This window comes from Phyllostomus discolor, chromosome 10 (genome assembly GCF_004126475.2).
Source record: "Phyllostomus discolor isolate MPI-MPIP mPhyDis1 chromosome 10, mPhyDis1.pri.v3, whole genome shotgun sequence".
Classification (NCBI taxonomy): Eukaryota; Metazoa; Chordata; class Mammalia; order Chiroptera; family Phyllostomidae; genus Phyllostomus; species Phyllostomus discolor.
The window spans coordinates 68,429,990-68,446,807 of record NC_040912.2 but is presented as its reverse complement, the minus strand read 5'-3'; the positions used below and the strand labels follow the sequence as shown (position 1 = coordinate 68,446,807).

Here is a 16,818-nt window from a genome sequence, read left to right as displayed (position 1 = left end):
TGGCTGGATAAAGCAATCTAGGTCCTTGCTTTTCATAATTTTGAATATTTCTTGCCAGTCCCTTTTTTCCTGTAAAGCTTCTTTTGAGAAATCAGCTGATAGTCTTATGGGAACTCCTTTGTAAGTAACTCTGCTTTTCTCTTGCTGCTTTTAACATTCTCTCTTTATCTTTTAACCTTTGTCATTTTAATTATGATGTGTCTTGGTGTTGCTCTCTTTGGGTCCAACATGTTTGGAATTCTCTGTGCTTCCTGGACTTGTATGTCTATTTCCCTCACCAAATTAAGGACGTTTTATTTCATTATTTTTTCAAATAAGTTTTCAATTTCTTGCTCTTCCTCTTCTCCTTCTGGCGTCCTTATGATTTGGATGTTGGCACATTTAGAGATATCCCAGAGGCTTCTTATTCTCTCATCATTTTTTTTTAATTTGTGCTTCTTCATTCTGTACTGATTAACTGTTTATTTCTTCCTTATGTTCCAAATCATTGATTTGAACCCTGGCTTCTTTCCATTCACAGTTGGTCCTCTGTGGATTTTTCTTTTATTCCAGTTAGTGTAGCCTTCATTTCTTCCCTTATGCATTTGCCATGCTCAATGAGATCTCTGAGAATCCTTGCCACTAGTGTTTTGAACTCTGTATCCCATGGGTTGGCTATCTTCATTTTGCTTAGTTCTTTTTCTGGAGTTCTGATCTGTTCTTTCATTTGACCCATATTTCTTTATCTCCTCAATTTGGCAGCCTCCCTGTGTTTGCTTCTGTGTAGCGGGTAGAGCTGTTTGATCCCTGTCTTGGCATACCAGTTATGTTGTTAGGGGAGGAGCCTTAGGTAGTCACCAGGGTGGGCAACCCACTTTGTCTTTTTGTGGCTCTGTATGTGGGGGAATCATCTGAGAGGGAACAATGCCGCTTGCTTGGCTCTCATTCCATTTCCAGTCCCTCTCTCCACTTCCTATATGTGACTGGCACCCTTGTAGCTGCTGTCCTGGTGCTGAATTCCAGAGTAGATGGGTTTGTGTAGATTCTAGGGCCATGCAGATCCCTTAAACAGACTCTCCTGAGAGACCATCAGTTTCTTCCACTGCCCCAACCCCCATTGGTTTTTACAGCCAAAAGTTATGAGGCTTTATTTTCCCAGCACTGGAAGCCTGGGCTGTGCAGTCTTGCTGGACCTGGGATGGCTTGCTCCCCAGGTGTCCCTCCTAATTTTTATCTACCACAGGTGAATGTGGGACTTTCTGGTCAACTAGTCACCACCACAACTCTTTGCCAGCTTACCTGGTCCTCTCTGTTCCAGCTCTCCATCTCCACCCCTCCTATTCATCTGGGTGAATATTTCTTCTTTAAATCCTTGATTGTCCGACTACCATACAGTTTGATTTTCTGGAAGTTCTGGTTGTACTTTGTTTTGAGATTAATTGTGATCCTTATGGTTGCATGAGGAGGCGAAGCATGTCTACTTACACCTCCACCTTGGCCAGAAGTCCCCATGACTATTTTGTAACTACCAGTTTGTACTTCTTAATCCCTTCACCTTTAGGGACAATAAAGATAAAAATAATTGTTACCAAACTCTGGTGCTCGAGCTCCTATTATGTTACTATCCTGTGGTGGTGATTGTGGTGGTAGGGATGAAGTGGGGGAACATGACAATGATGATACTTTGGTTCCAAGTACAGCTGAAGGCCAAAGTTCTTTCCTCTGCACATGCATCAGCTGCATGACAAGTAGTTTGGTCTGTTGTCTCTAAAAAACAACTCAGTATCTGGTTAAGTAGCACAGGACCATTTTGAGCTGGGTCTGAGGTTACATAATCAGTGGATCACCATCTCTACTATTCTCTGATAAAAATCCAGTGGTAGAGCAAACATATCATATGAAAAAAATGGCCATTGATACCATGTATACAATGAACATACTTCTTAGATTTGGGTGCTGGAATAATAAAAATTAGGCAGTTTATTAACTGCACAACTAAATATGTTTTAACTTTATACTTTGTCATAATGTTATATAAACAAATTCAACTTGAAATATAAAAAGTCCTTCATTGCATTCCCTGTTTTTGGCTTAGAAAATGTGGTCATCACTGTCCAGTCTTAGGACCTTTAAAAGTATCCACCATTAAGTTGATGAACCTCCCATTTTCAGTTCTACTTCATTCTTCATTTTCTTCTCTCTGCTCTCCCTACATGGCTTGCTGTTCATCCCCCTACTACCCTTTCTGCCCTGTCGTGACTTCAGCACTCCTCTGAGCCTGAGGTCTTCCCTGAATTTCACCACTGCACACACTTGGACCCCAGGCTTCTGTAGTAGGCCATCAAGAAAGAATCTGGGGCGGCCAGCCTGGAATCACTTTTAGTGCCATAGCGTACATGCCTTATACTGGACACAGAGTGTAGCCAAATAAAACAACTCTGGACATAAGGTTCAGGCACTGAATAGGGGATTAAGATTTTCCACCCACTGACTATCCAGTCACCATATCCATAGCCCTCCCCTCTCCTCCCAGGGAGGAGGATGGGTTCCTAAGCCCACTTCAAGCGTCTAATTTGTCAATCCCATGCACATAGCATATCTGCCTCCTGTCTTCTCCCCTCAGTGTTCACATCCCTACACCAACAAGTTCATCTGGATTCTCTCCAGAAACCCAGGGTCCCCAGGAACTGAACAGATGGGTAAGGATGAAAGCCAACATCCTCCAGGTAAGTGGACCCACAGCTCCAGGGCAGCAAAGGTTAGCTCCAGTTCTTGGTTGAATGAAAAGCTACAGGATAGAGACATACAGCTCACAAACCTTCATCCTACCCATGTGAGGGCCAAAGTGTTAAGAATGGGGGAGAGAGTGTGAAAGATTCAGACACTACCTGGTTAAAAGAACACCCTGCCTTACACCAAATTTTACAGCAAGTTTCCTCAAGTACACATTTACTTCTTAGCACTTACTCTGAATTTTTGTTTACTTTGAGTACCCTTGTAGCTGCTCACTTTCCATGGCTTCCTCATCTCTCCCCTTCAGCCTACTGGCCAGCACTGATATACAACTTTGGCTCTCCTTGGCGATTCCCCTGGGTAACATTTTCCCCAGCCTAAGCCATAAGAATCCTAGAAGGCTCCACCCAGTCTTTCCTGATCCTGCTCATATTGCCAGATGTTGCACTGTTATGCCAACACATAACACAACTTCGAATATTCCTTTCAAACTCTGTTTTAGAGCCCTCAAAACTACACACTCAATCTAGAATGTTTACATATTTGATGGCCAACTTTTTACTTTAAAAATAAAAAATTGGCAGGATGACAATACCTAGTAATAGCACAACATAAGCACTATGTCTAAAGGAAAGAATAAAACATTATCCAATACTGTTATCAAATTTGAAACTCCTTAAACTCTAATTCTTCCACTAGAGGATGAATTATTGCAGAATAGCATTTGGATTTCTTCTGTGACTGTCTAAGAAATGAGTTCCCTTCCTGGAAATCCAGTTTATTCTTAAAAGGTCCAGCTGAGATGTCTCAGAAGCCAAGCCTAAAGAAGAAACCACCATCTCATCTAACACCACAGATTGCTCCGGTCTTCTTAGGAAAACAGGAAGTAAGGACATCTTATAAATGGAGGACACCTAGATAGGACACCAGAGTTTAAGAATCCAATTGAAAATACAAAAACTTAAAATTTAAAAACTGCTGGCCACCACAGGAAGTCCTACACTGGACACACAGCATGGATTATACTAGATCCCATTTATCCATCCCTTCAAACTGTTTCGTGCCAGGCATTGAGTAAACTTGATCCCAGTCCTCATCTGACTGCCAGTAATTAGGTTTTGTTTAAATGGTAAACTTCACAGGGGAGTGGTTGGTTACTTTATTATAAATGTCTGGTGACTTTGCTTAGGGATTTGCTAAGAATTGTGCTTAAGAATATGAGTATTATCAATTGGCTAATGAGAATCCTCATATTTATATCACAGAAAGAGGGCTTCCTTTTAAAGTAGCATTTTTTATAGTAAAAAGAAGAGACAATTCTAGCTTCTTTAGGTTTTATTTCTGATAGAATATATTCTCACAAATACATCTTATCTACTCCCCAGCAATCAGATTTGTGGAAAGCAGACATAGTATTTCTTTAGCCATTGCTTTTATAAAAGAAAAATAATCAGCTTCTCTCTTTTTTCTTTATCCTTATCTACTCTTTGACTAAAATAAAATCAACTCTGCCCCAAATATACCTGCTTTTAAATTAGCTTCTCTGCGCTAAAGTACCTAGATAAATAGGTTTAGCTTGTGTGTAGGAAGCTTCAAATATGTTGTTAATGTTTTCACTCTGTACTCAGAAAAATTTACAAAGATAGTTAATAATAAAGTGAAGAGTGAGGAAAAGCCCGTTTGAAATCGCTTCTGCCTTCTGGGTCTGTGCAGTAGGGAAGGTTTACTGCTCAGCAAGTCAACTTTCTGGTTGATACTTTTTTAAGGGTAGGTAGTTCCTGTATTACTACAGAAAAGTTAATTTCCTGTTCCATTTTTCCTGAAGCATTTGTGCAATTTGGCTAAATTAATGCTAGATTTTCCACTTGGGAAGAACCAGGCTGAGGGCTGAAACTATTCACTTTCTATTGCTTGTTAAAGAAACAGTGAAACACCAAGAGGAAACTCAGTTGTGACAGCCCAATTTTGGATTCCTTGTGGCATTTTGAAACATAACTGTATAACTTGACATTTAAATAGCATACTATGTTATGACTTTTTAATGAAAAAAGGAGTGTTCCTGGTACTCACATTTATGTTGCTACTATGCATTTTTTTCCTCAAGAGGGGCTGCAATGAGAATATTTTCATGATGTTATCCTTAGGGGTGTGTTAAATTAATTAAACAAGGAAGTCATTGGACTAATGTGGATCTAAATCCTTATCAGGCTATATAAGCACACCAAAACCTAAGTCTAAAAATGCCTCAAAGTTATGAAATCAGAACCTAAGAACAACCAATCACAAACAGCCAACTAGGCCTTAAGTTACAGCCCATCAATAATTCCCTTGCTCTGCTTCTGCCTTTTCTGTATAAAAGTCTCTCCCTGATCTCCTGCTGCTGTAGTGCTCCTCACCACTTCCAGTTTGGTGCTGCCTGATTTGAATAGATTTTTGCTCAAATAAACTCTTAAAAATTTTAATATGCCTATTTCCCTTTTAATAACGTTTATTCCCCTGCTTGGTATGGTCTCAATATTTTCCAAAGCATTCAGTGACAGTGTCTAATTTGGTCCCATAATATCTCTGCAACAGACATTTCCACCCCTGTGCTACAGTCTAGGAAAATGAAACCCAAGTGGGTCACTTGTCCATGGTCATTCAGCTCTTCAGTATTGGAACTGGGCCCCCATTGGTGCTTTTTCTTTCGGAGAGAGTGGGGCACAGCAGGATCTGCCTCAGATGCATGAACCTTTGACAGGTGATTCAGAAGATTTCCACTACCCCAACAATATCCTCTTTTTCTTGTATCACCAGGACCCTGGAGCATTATTACTGTTTAAATCAATTCTGTTTTCTCTCCATAAGTTATTCACTACTATCATCCGGCTTTTTTTTTTTCACTTGCCTGATTCTCCCATTCTGAATTGACCAGTTTTCCCAGATCCCTCCCTTACTCATAGTCAGAAAACACTTAGAGCAGCAGAAATCAGCTCAATTTCCGATCAGCTGTGAGGTGTGCTATAAGAAATTGGCTACAAAAAGAATTAAAGTATCAAAATTTGTAAATAATTTATACTCTATAAATCAGAGAAAATGTGTCACATTCCCACTACTTGAACCCAAACACTTTGTTGGTCCAGAGAGAAAGGAAGTGTCATGCAGAGCCCTGGAAAAATCAGTGGAATGTGTCTGCATTTGATTGCATTTAGAGCTTTCAGAGAAAAGTAACTGAAGACTGTTAGCATAGAACATGCCGATTTAAACATTTGCCTGAGCAAAAGCTGATGAAGAAAACACATAGGCTGAGGATCAAAAATATGTGCATTCTTGAAACAAGGATATAATAAGCCATCTAAAGTGCTTATTTTCATGCCAGAGCTGAAACCCAGCTTCTCAGGGGCAGGCAGAGCACGTTGAATGCTCACAGTGGTCAGCCACCATGCTTGGTGTTTTCAGCCAAATATCCAGTTCTCATAAGGAGAACTTAGTTAGCTCCATATTTTCAATGAGAAAATGAGAATTTAGAAATCCAGGTAAAATTTGCCTGTCTCCTGTAGCTAGTAAATGACAGCAGGAATTTGAACCAACAGGTACTAAAGTCCTCTTTTGTTCCACAACATAACTATGTTTTATTAAACTTAGTGACTTAGTAAACTTAATGACTTTGGTTCATCTTTTATTTTGAATCATAAGTATTCTTAGCCTCCACTAGTGAATTTAATTGAAAAAGTTTTCTTCATTAAGATCTTTACATACAACAAAGACTCAATTCCTATCGTATCAGTATATTCCGTTTTTAACCCTGTACATAATAGGTCAAGATGTTTTGTTTTACATTTTGAACACAGCTGACCAAGTACTGTTTATCTTGCAAATGTCCAACTTTGGTATAGTTTCTGCTAGAGAGTATGAATCCTATTTTAGAACATGAGCTCATCCTTTCAGTGACCATGGCTCCCTAGAAAAAATATCCAAAGGAAACCAAAGGGAAAAATGAAACCAAAACATTTCTTCACCCCAAAGGCTACACACTCAAAGTTGATAACAGGAAGCTCTTCTTATAATGTCACTGGTTCCCATTGGAAAGGATTTATCTTATGTGACCTTCTAACTAATTGCATTAGAACGAGAAACAGAATTAGAGGAGGAAGCAGAAGCTATCTTTAAAAAAACCCTATCTTGAAAAAATAAAAGAGAATGACACTTATAAACTGATTAATTCCTTGATTCATAGGAAACCTAATATAACTTGCTTAAATACAAGCTTCATCAAGGCTCCATTAAAATTTATCTAATGTAAGCAAATTTGAATTTAAAATTCTCTCAGCATGAACAATTTTCACCCATGTGCATATTTCATTATAAAAATTTAACATAGCTCTAATCAACTATCTCAGAGAAATCTACAGGCATTAAATGCTAACTAATTCTATGAGTATACCGTTAGTATGCTGACAACATCTCTTGAGAGCCTGTCTACATGCTCTCAGCATGATTTTAAAATCTTTACCTTCAAATATGAGGTTAGATGGTGGTGACAAAGACGCCAACAGAGATGGGGAGTAGTTAGAAAGTAGTTGGGAAAGAATGTCGTTTTTGTTTGTTTTAATATGCTAGGTCCTCCAGAATGTTTGTAGGATAAGGATCCCAGCATGACAAATGAGCTGACGAGAACAGGAGAGATGGATGCTAATTGAAGAAGCAGATTCAATGTAGCAAAATGGCAGGATGATTAGCATTAATCACAAGTGCAAGAAATGGTACAGGAGTTCAAGGTACACTGGAGCAGGAAAAATATGGAGTGGAGAACTTCAGAGTCAGTGAAAAGAAAGAGAGAAGTTTGTCCTCATTTCATTTCCTGGCCTCTGCTCTAAAGTTGGTCTTCTCTGACCCTTAAATTCAAGATTCATTTATGTATTCACTCACTGCCTAGATATTTATTCAGTACTATGTGTCAGTGAGGATGTAGCAGTAAGTGAAATAAAGTCCTTGTTCTTAAAGAGCTTGTATTCCGTGTAAGGAGGCAGACAGTACATATACAGGGTAGATTTACAGCTGTTTGTATGGAAAATGACATGATAATTAATAAATAAGAATACAAGAATAAACTGCGTTTCACATACTCACAACTGTAAACCTACTTTTGCCCCAACCTGTGTGTAAATTTGTTCAAGGTCCAAAATCTTAACATCTTAACCTTTTCTCCTCTTGCCCCCCAACTATTTCTACATCCCCAGATGTAGCGTATTATTTTCCCAACATCTCAAGCTTAAAAAAAATGGAATTCAGCCCAAACTGAAGACCTTGCCTACAGATAGGCATACCTGACTCTGAAGTAACATATCAGCACCCCCTAAACTTTGTCCTGATTCTGATGGTTCATTTCCTGTGAAAATGCATCAGCTTAGGGGCTGGCAGACAGGGAAAGGAAACCGACAAGGCTCTCATCTCAGACACTGTTGCCCAAGTACTTATGTTCACTGCAACCATTATTTGCTGCTCACCTACTCTGTGGAAACATGTTGGGATCTATAGGAATTATAGAAATGGGTAAATCCTCAAGGATATTAAATCATAATTGTTCTGATACTTAATATTCAATGAGCACCTTCTATCTGCCAGATACTTTAAGTGCTTCACGTGATTTCATTTAAACCTCATGTTAGCCCTGTAAGGTAGGTGAAAATATATCCAGTTTCAGGTGTGCAAACAAAATCCTAAAGAGGTCAAGAAATGTGCCCAGGTAGTGAGGAAGCAAGTGCTGTTAATCTGACTCCAGAGCTCTATGCTGCCTCCCCAATTTTATTCATTTCCTTGAGTTGCTATAACAAAGTACCACAAACTGGGTGGCTTAAAACAGTAGAAATGTATTGTCTCACAATTCTGAAATCGGGTGTCAGCAGCACCATGCTCCCTCTGAAAACTGCAGGGGAATTCTTCCAAGTTTCTGGGGGATTGCCAGTAGTCTTTGGGGTTCCTTGGCTTGCAGCTGCATGACTTCAATCTCTGTCTTTATCATCACATGGCAGTCTCCCTGTGTCTCTGTCTTCACGTGGCTGTCTTCTCATAATGCCAGTCATATGGGATTGGGGGCCCACCCTACTCCAGTGTGACCTCATCTTAACTAATCGTATCTACAACAACCATATTTCAGATCACATTCTGAATTTGTGGGGGGTTAGAATTTCAATGTATACATTCATAATGCCAATGAATGGGGACAGTGTGTGGAAATACAGAGGAGATAGAGAAAAGCACAAGTCTTAATCTAATCCAGATATCATCATTGGCATGATGTGTTGCTTTCAGGGAGGCCCTTTTCTTTTGTGAGCTTCATTTTCTTCACTCGTAAAATAAAGACCTTGAACTTAATGATCTCTAACTTGTTTCCAGTTCTAACATTCTCATGTTTATTCATTTCTAAGTAGTTATAATGAAAAATAAATTTTATTAGGCATGTTTAGTATGCATCAACTTATAGAGATAAGGCTTGCCACCATGAAGGAAGTGAAATTCCATAGGTTTCATAATCCTTTGAGAACAATCAGAAAGGTTACTAGAGGTGTCAACTAGAGCAGACTTGCTGGAGGAGACTTCAGGCAGAGGTAGAGATGGCGGTATTTGGAGAACAGGGTATGGGCTGGCTTATGGATTACGAATAAAGGCAGAGTGAGAGACAGGGCTGAAAAACTATCTTGGGACATGCTAGGAGCAGAAAAGATAGTTTCTACTCAACTTAGTGGGCACTCAACATTACAACTACTGAAAGCTTTTCAGGAGCAATATTATAGGAGTTATGCACAGATGGCTTTGAATGTGAAGGTAGATTGAGGGATAGCCAATTAGACTACTGAAATAGTCTAAATTGGTGACAATGACGACACAGCATAGAGATTGTGGAAGAAGAAGCTAAGCTTTTAAAATACTGATCAGTTATTTTCTGGATTCATTTGGGGAGCTAGAGAAAAGCCCACTTTACAGAACAATACACGTTTGTGCTCAGGTAATACTTACTAAAGTCACTCGGTGTGATAAAAGGCCAAAGGCATACCATGGTCTCAGAGAGAAGTTCAAAGTCAGAGCTAGAAAAGGAACGGTATGTCTAAAGGCAGCATATAAACCACAGAGAGGAAATCTAGGTGTAGGCCATAAGCCAGGGAAATGCAGCATTCCAGTTGAGTGGGGTTGAAAAAAATGGTTTCAAATAAGGACTGTGAGCAAGGCAAGAATACTGTGGCCTCTACACAACAATGTAAATATGATTAGTACTGCTGGACTGTACTTTTAAAAATGCTGAACAAGGTAAATTTTATATTTTGTGTTCTTATTTTGATTTAAAAATTTTCAATTTTTAAAAAGAAAAAATAATCTGAAAAATGTTGTTTGCCTTTCTAACTTGGAATTGTCCATTCAGATCAGTGACGGGCCTACAGATGTGGTGAGGAGACAAGTTAGAAAGATGAAGTGATGGGCAAGGTATGGAGAAAGAGCAATAATTACCAAACATAACTCTTAAGTTTTAAAACCTATGCATCCAGAGGAATGTGGGAAGGGTAGTGCTATTTATAGAAATAGGTCAAGAAGAGTCATTGATTTGGGCATGAAAATTTTGAAAGAAAGTTATTTGAGTTTTCAAAGCTCTTGTTACTCCCCAAATAAAAGATAACAATAAAATTGGGGAAGCATATCTGAAGGTTCAGGAGTGAGATCCAAGATATAATTATTCCTGAAAGGTTATCTGTATATAAAAGGATAAAAATTAAAAATGTGCAAAGTTGAAATAATCACCAAAAGAAAGTACAAAACAAGACAACAAAGGCCCAATACACTGAAGTTGGGAATGTCTACTGTTAGCATCGGCCTGAGTAAAGGAACACTGAAAGGAGGCTGCCAGGTTTTCACACTGGTCAGAGAATAACCCTATTGAGTCGTGGAAGTCAAAAGGGGAGTTGCAAGAAAAAGTCGTTGCCTAATAGTGTAAAATTCTTCACAGAAGAAAAATGTAGATTGAAAACAAATTAATTTAATCTGGTAGCCAAGGAGTCGCCAATTTGGACATTTCAGTAGAAAAGACCAAATTAAAAGGGATGGGTAGGGGTGGCCAGAAGTGCACCCAGAGAGAACGAGCTGTGGTTTCTCTGAAGGCAAGGACAAAGAAGGAGCATATCGGGTGAGGTGGATTGCCAAGTGCAGTGAAAGCTTGTTGTTTTACCAGTTACGAACATGTTTATTAGCAGAAGGTATGGTCTAAATATAAAATTGTAATGTTGTCACCCTGGCTGGTGTGGTTCAGTGGATTGAGAACCAATCTGTGAAATGAAGGGTCGCTGGTTCAAATCCCAGCTAGGGCACATGCCTGGGTTGTGGGCCAGGTCCCCCCCAGCTGGAGGTGTGTGAGAGGGAACAGATCTATGTTTCTTTACCCATCTCTGTTTCTCATGCACATCAATGTTACACTCTCTCCCTTCCTTCCCCTCTCTCTAAACATAAATAAATAACATAACATATTGTAATAATGTAACTAATAGAAAGTAACTCTGATATACTAGAGAAACACCAGAGAAACACCAGAATCAGTCTGTAGAAGGTTGAAAAAGCATATTCAAGAACACAAGAGGAAAGGAAGATTTGGCAAAAAAGGTGTGATAATATTTTGAAATTGCCTCCCAACTGCTCTACCTAGCTTCAATTCTATCCCCTCCAGTCCATCCTTCAATGTACTTTCTGGAGTGTTCTCTCTACAACATAAAACTATTCATGCACATGTTAACTATTCAATAAATTTGTACTTAATGAATGTAGAAAATGAATAAGTAGAATAATAAATGAATGAGGAGAAAGAGGAGAGTTCTCAGTGTGACTATTAGAAACATTTAATTTAAAGAAAGCAAAGCCATTTCCCAAAAGTAAGGGCACATTTTGTCATTTTCTATGGATTTTAGAAAGCAAAATTAGCATAACTGCTGTATCAGACACTAGATCAGCTTGCCTCACATACTCTTCCAGTGGGTATTGCTCAGGCCATTTATTGTGGTAAGCTATGGAAACTCTTTTTACTACTTCAGCTGCCACAGGTCTAGGAGCTCCTATGAACACTTCTGATGGAAAAGGAGGGAGGTTCTGGCCAGTGAGGCTCAGTTGGTTGAAGCGTTGTCCCATAACCAAAAGGTTGCAGGTCTGATTCCTAGTCAGGTCACCTACAATCCCCAGTCCAGATGCATCCAGAGGCAACTGATCGGTACTTCTCTCTAACATCAATGATTCTCTCTCTCCCTTCCTCTCTCTCTAAAAGCAATGAAAATAAAATGTCATTAGGTGAGGGGATATATAGATAGATGGAGACAGATGAGATGATAGATAGAGATAGAGATAGAGATAGAGATAGAGATAGAGATAGAGATAGAGATAGATAGATAGAGATATATAAAAAGAGGGAGCAGCTCACCTTTGCCCTAGCAGGACTGTACCACTGGGGCCCTGGCTCCCCAGTGGCTGCCCAGAGACTCCAGATAACACTATTTGGAAGTAGGGTGGGACAAACTCTAGCCAATGGAAGACAGAAGAAAGGGAAAGCCAGAAGAATAATTACTAGCCCTTCTTGCCCACTTACCCCAGTGCCTGTTTGCATACAAAATAGTTTAACACGGCTTCTCTGGAAATGGCTCTCAATAATGCACCCATTTGTGTTTGTTCTCCCTCTTCCTTTCCTCACCCCTACTCTTGCATTCTGGGATTGTACCATTCAATAAAGTTTTAGCATTAAGTGTATGCCTCTGCTTCTATTTCTAGGAAAGTTGATCTAAACAAGTAATTGTTAGAAATTCTCAAACGTTAAGTATCTTGGAAGATATTTAGCGGCACATTATTAGAAGCACAAAACAAAAAAAACATATTTGTAGTGAAAACATTCATTAATTTGCATTGGGTGAGGGTTGGGTGCTGGAAAGAGTAGTTGTAAAGAAGAGTTACTGAAGGAGAATGAAGTCAAGAAGAAAAGGAGAATGAACAGTCAAGCAACAAAGAAATGGTAATTCTTCTAGAACATCAACAGGACATAATCAGAACCACATGGCTAGGGTGAGTACAAACGTATTCCCCAAATAGCAAAGTTTCCACTAGAGGAGCACATACTAAGGAGATTTTCTTCCATTGTTTCTGTTTATAATTTATGTGTTCCTATGTTACAAAATACATATTAAAGTGTTAGATTCCATAAAAATAAGTAAATCTGCTGACTGACGTGCTTTAGTGAAAACAACTGAAATTGTCTTTAGTATATACACTAAATTGATGTAATTTTAAGACACATCAAATCACCGGCCAAAATTCAAATAAGTTATGTTGGAAGAAAACCCAGAAATGACAAAAGTATGTCAGCTTAGCAAGGCTTCTTAGGAAGTTAAAATGGAAAAAAGAGTTAAAATTTGGCCAGAAAGAGGGAGAGCACTTCCTCACTTTGGAAAGTTGGCGTGTACTGTATACCATGATCTCAATCTCTACTGAAAACAGTTCTAGACATTGAACCAGATCCCAACTGTAAAGATGTAAAGGGAACCCACCTTTAAATATTACAACTGCAGAGCCCTCTGTGGCTGGGCTGATTCAGTACAAAAGATCTTCTCTTAGAAACAACAGAAACCAAAAGGCTGGAACATACTCATGGCTCTTTCATGAAAGTATGAAAACTATGGTTCAAGAAACACTCCATGAGATACACTTTGGATTCTGAAAGTACATTCCTGCAGACTCTGCAGCATTCATTAAATCACTTTTTCAAATGTCCTCTGGTGGTGCCTTTAAGAATTTTTCTCCTTTTGTTAGACTTGTAAATCCAGATGCAACTTCTACTTTCTGGGGAGGCAGTTGGTTTAAAGTTTAAATGTTTTGCTTTTTAGGCATTTTTCATGTTTCTTGATATTTCTTTGGGTATGAATATCTGAAGAGAATCATGACTTTTCCCAGATAATTGCACATACACATACACACAATAATATTTTCCACAAAATGCTTGATTTCAGTAAACACCTTATATCTCCAAGTACTTTCTGGAATCCATGAACCTCAGGTCAAATCCACCTATTTTAAGTAACTTTAAAAATCACTTAAAGATGGATGGACATAGTCAGGGAAAGCCCTAGTGACAAGCATATTTTGTTATGTTAATCAAGGTAAAAACAAAACCCAAATTTTATAGATAGGAGCAATGCTTCTTCTACAAAAGTCCTAAACGCTGTATTTTAGGTCTTAAGGGTCTTAAAGAAAATCTATGTAGTATCTTATCAGTTATTTTTAAATAAAGTTTAATAAGTAGCTTTTTGTGAGAATGATCTATATGTTGATCTCAAAAGCATTTCTTTCTTCACTTAAACTATCAGAAAGAATATTAATCTTTAAAACTAGATTATTATTTAATTCTCTTGTGTGTCCTATATCACAACAATAAGTAATTTATACCTGATTTAAACTAACTTCCACATCTAACTTCCTTTGTATCTCTAGTTTAAAAAATGGCTCTAAACCAATGGCTGGCACAAGTTAAGTTAAAAATAGAGAATTAATTGACAAATGTTTGGAAATTCAGTGATCATATCTACTGGATTTCTGGATTGTAACTGTGAGTTTAGAATCTTGCTTATGATTAAAATATTTAAGGTTGTCAACAATTTGAAAAAAATTATCATATATTTGTCATTTTTTTGTGAAGAAAATTCTACAGTGAATGTTTTACACAAGCAGCCGATAAGTTACAGATGGTTTTTAAGTAGCAGGAGATCCAAAGCTCAAATGGAATTTTCTGTGACAGCTTAGAAATAACAGTTAACATATGCCTAAGTTACAGGCAAAAGCAGGACTCACGTGAAGTCAACTAGGGCTAAGAAGGACTGTAAGGTAATGAATAAAAACCTTTTTGCCCAAAATTCTCAGCAAAAATTTTAGGCACTTAAATAGCAAAACCATCTCAACTATTTTTAAAGAAATGATATTTATTGATACTAGAAACAAACAAGAAGTAACTTTTAAAAGTTAGTTTACACCCATTATAAATTTGAGTTACTCAAAAAAGCACAAAAATTGCAAGAGTTAAGTTAATGCTAGTATAAATGAACAAAAATGCACATTCTTCAATTACTTTAGAGTATTTAACAATTGATTCACACTTGCAGTTGAAGTTCATCCAGAAGTGTTTCTAAGTCATTATCTGCTATTTTTTACATCACATATTTCTTGGTTAAGATGCTTCTTGACATTATTGATAAAATAGTCATTAAAAAGAATGTGAATTTCCTTTGTTTTAACCTAATGTTATTTTGTAGTTCAATCAGTTCTAGAGTTGCAGCTTCATGAGTTATTATTAGAAGCTTTGAACTTAATCTTTATTTCGAGCATCAGTCCTACAAAAGAAACCAGGTAGATGTACCACATCAGAATGCTGGCCCAGTGGCCTGCCTGGACACCTTCAAATGTCATTCATCTTGTCTGTAAAATAATGACACTCAAAGCTATCTTATCTATCTCACAGGGTTATAAGTCTGATATGAAATCCATGAGTTTTTAAAGCCAGACGGTGCTGGTGCTAGAGGTGTAGGCAATAATAGTAGAAACATTGCTGATATTTAACAAGAAATTCTACTCCAAACAATAACCGTGATCACAGGATTTACTGCAGAAATAAGACAGTACTTTATGGATTCCTAAATCATCTTGCTATAATACCTGCCATAGCACAGAAATCATTGACTTTGCTATTATGAATTCTGTCTGTGTGTTTTTCTTGTTCTCTTTTCGACTGAACCATTTTAAATGTCATCATTTCACTGACAAGCATAAAGAGAGTGGTATATTAAAGCAGAAATTCCAAGTGTTCCTATGAGTTTTCGCCAACAACTTGACAAGTGAGATTAGTAAAGTTAATTAGCATAATGTAAGTATAGAACAATCTATATTTTCCTGTTTCTATAAGCAATAAAATAGTGTGTCAGCTCTTTCAAAGAAACCTATTATATTTTTTCTTTTAAATGTTTCAGAAATAAATATTTGCTCTAAAAAAAGTGTTCACTAGTTAACAATTGATTTAACCTATTACAAATTGAAGTTTTGGAGTATCTTTGAGTCTGAAGTGGTCTGGTCACTCATACTGACTGCTCTGAGGAAAGAGACACCAATGTTTACCAAATTTTAGGAATCTTTAGTTGATGTTCCTAAACTTTAAATCTTTAGGTCTCTTAGAATACTAATAGTTTAGAAAGTGTTCGCATCACTTCCACCTCCTCCAAACTGTCTATTTCATTCAGCTGCAATGAAGTGAAATTCTAAGAGATAAAATAATGGCCTGGGCTTTCTGGAAGCAAGAAGTTGAAGCTAACATGTGTTTCACTGTCATAAGGTCACTCTCTGGGCTGTGTACACCCTGGCTCCCTTTCAGCCCTCATGGAAGTTAATTTTAGTTTTATGGAAAGGACAGAGAGAGGCTACTTTGCAGAAAATGTCAAGGTTAACTGATGACGGTCTTACCTTTCTGATTTCCTGCGCATTACCGGAGAGAAGGAAGCACTGTTTGTCCACAGAGAATCCTTTTTCGCATCTGCTTGCCTGGGTTTCGGTGGGTGTGTTTGGGGCAGCCCCAGGGACAGTACCTGCGAGCTTCTTCGTCCCTCGGAGTGTCAGGGTCTGGTAGAAAAGACAGATTGCCACCACCAAGCCCACCAAGAAAGGCCGGGGGCAAAATCGCCGACGACAAAGGAACACTGGACGACAGACCATGACCAGTTCAGCTTCACTTGGCCCCTGTCCACGTTGCCGGAAAAGTCATAGCAACTATTTTTTGTCAGCATGAAGAATACAAATGTCTTCTTTTTCCACAGCTTACATCAAGATTGCTCCATCCCGCTTAAGAACTTTCCGAAGGATCATGCCAAAGAATTATAGGTCCAAAAAGTCTGGGGCGGTTACTAAGAGCCCTTCCATGGATGACAGTAAAAAGTGTCTGTCCTGGGTTAAAAAAAGAAGAAGAAGACATCAAAATAATGATAGTTGTAACTAATATCCTGAATGTATCTCAGGCTGCCAAACTGTTGCTTCCGGTAATGCCTTATTTCCACAACATCCTTAAACTCCCAGTGAAGA

At 38.2% G+C, this 16,818-nt stretch overlaps 1 protein-coding gene across 1 annotated transcript in view; it reads right to left on the bottom strand.

Moving 5' to 3' along the window:
* CPED1 (cadherin like and PC-esterase domain containing 1) overlaps nucleotides 1-16,818 on the bottom strand; it is a 275,507-nt gene extending 258,689 nt beyond the window's left edge. Inside the window, 1 exon segment of the mRNA XM_028525677.2 lies at nucleotides 16,207-16,818. Within this exon segment, the coding sequence (XP_028381478.1) occupies nucleotides 16,207-16,455 (249 nt within the window). The 5' untranslated portion in view covers nucleotides 16,456-16,818.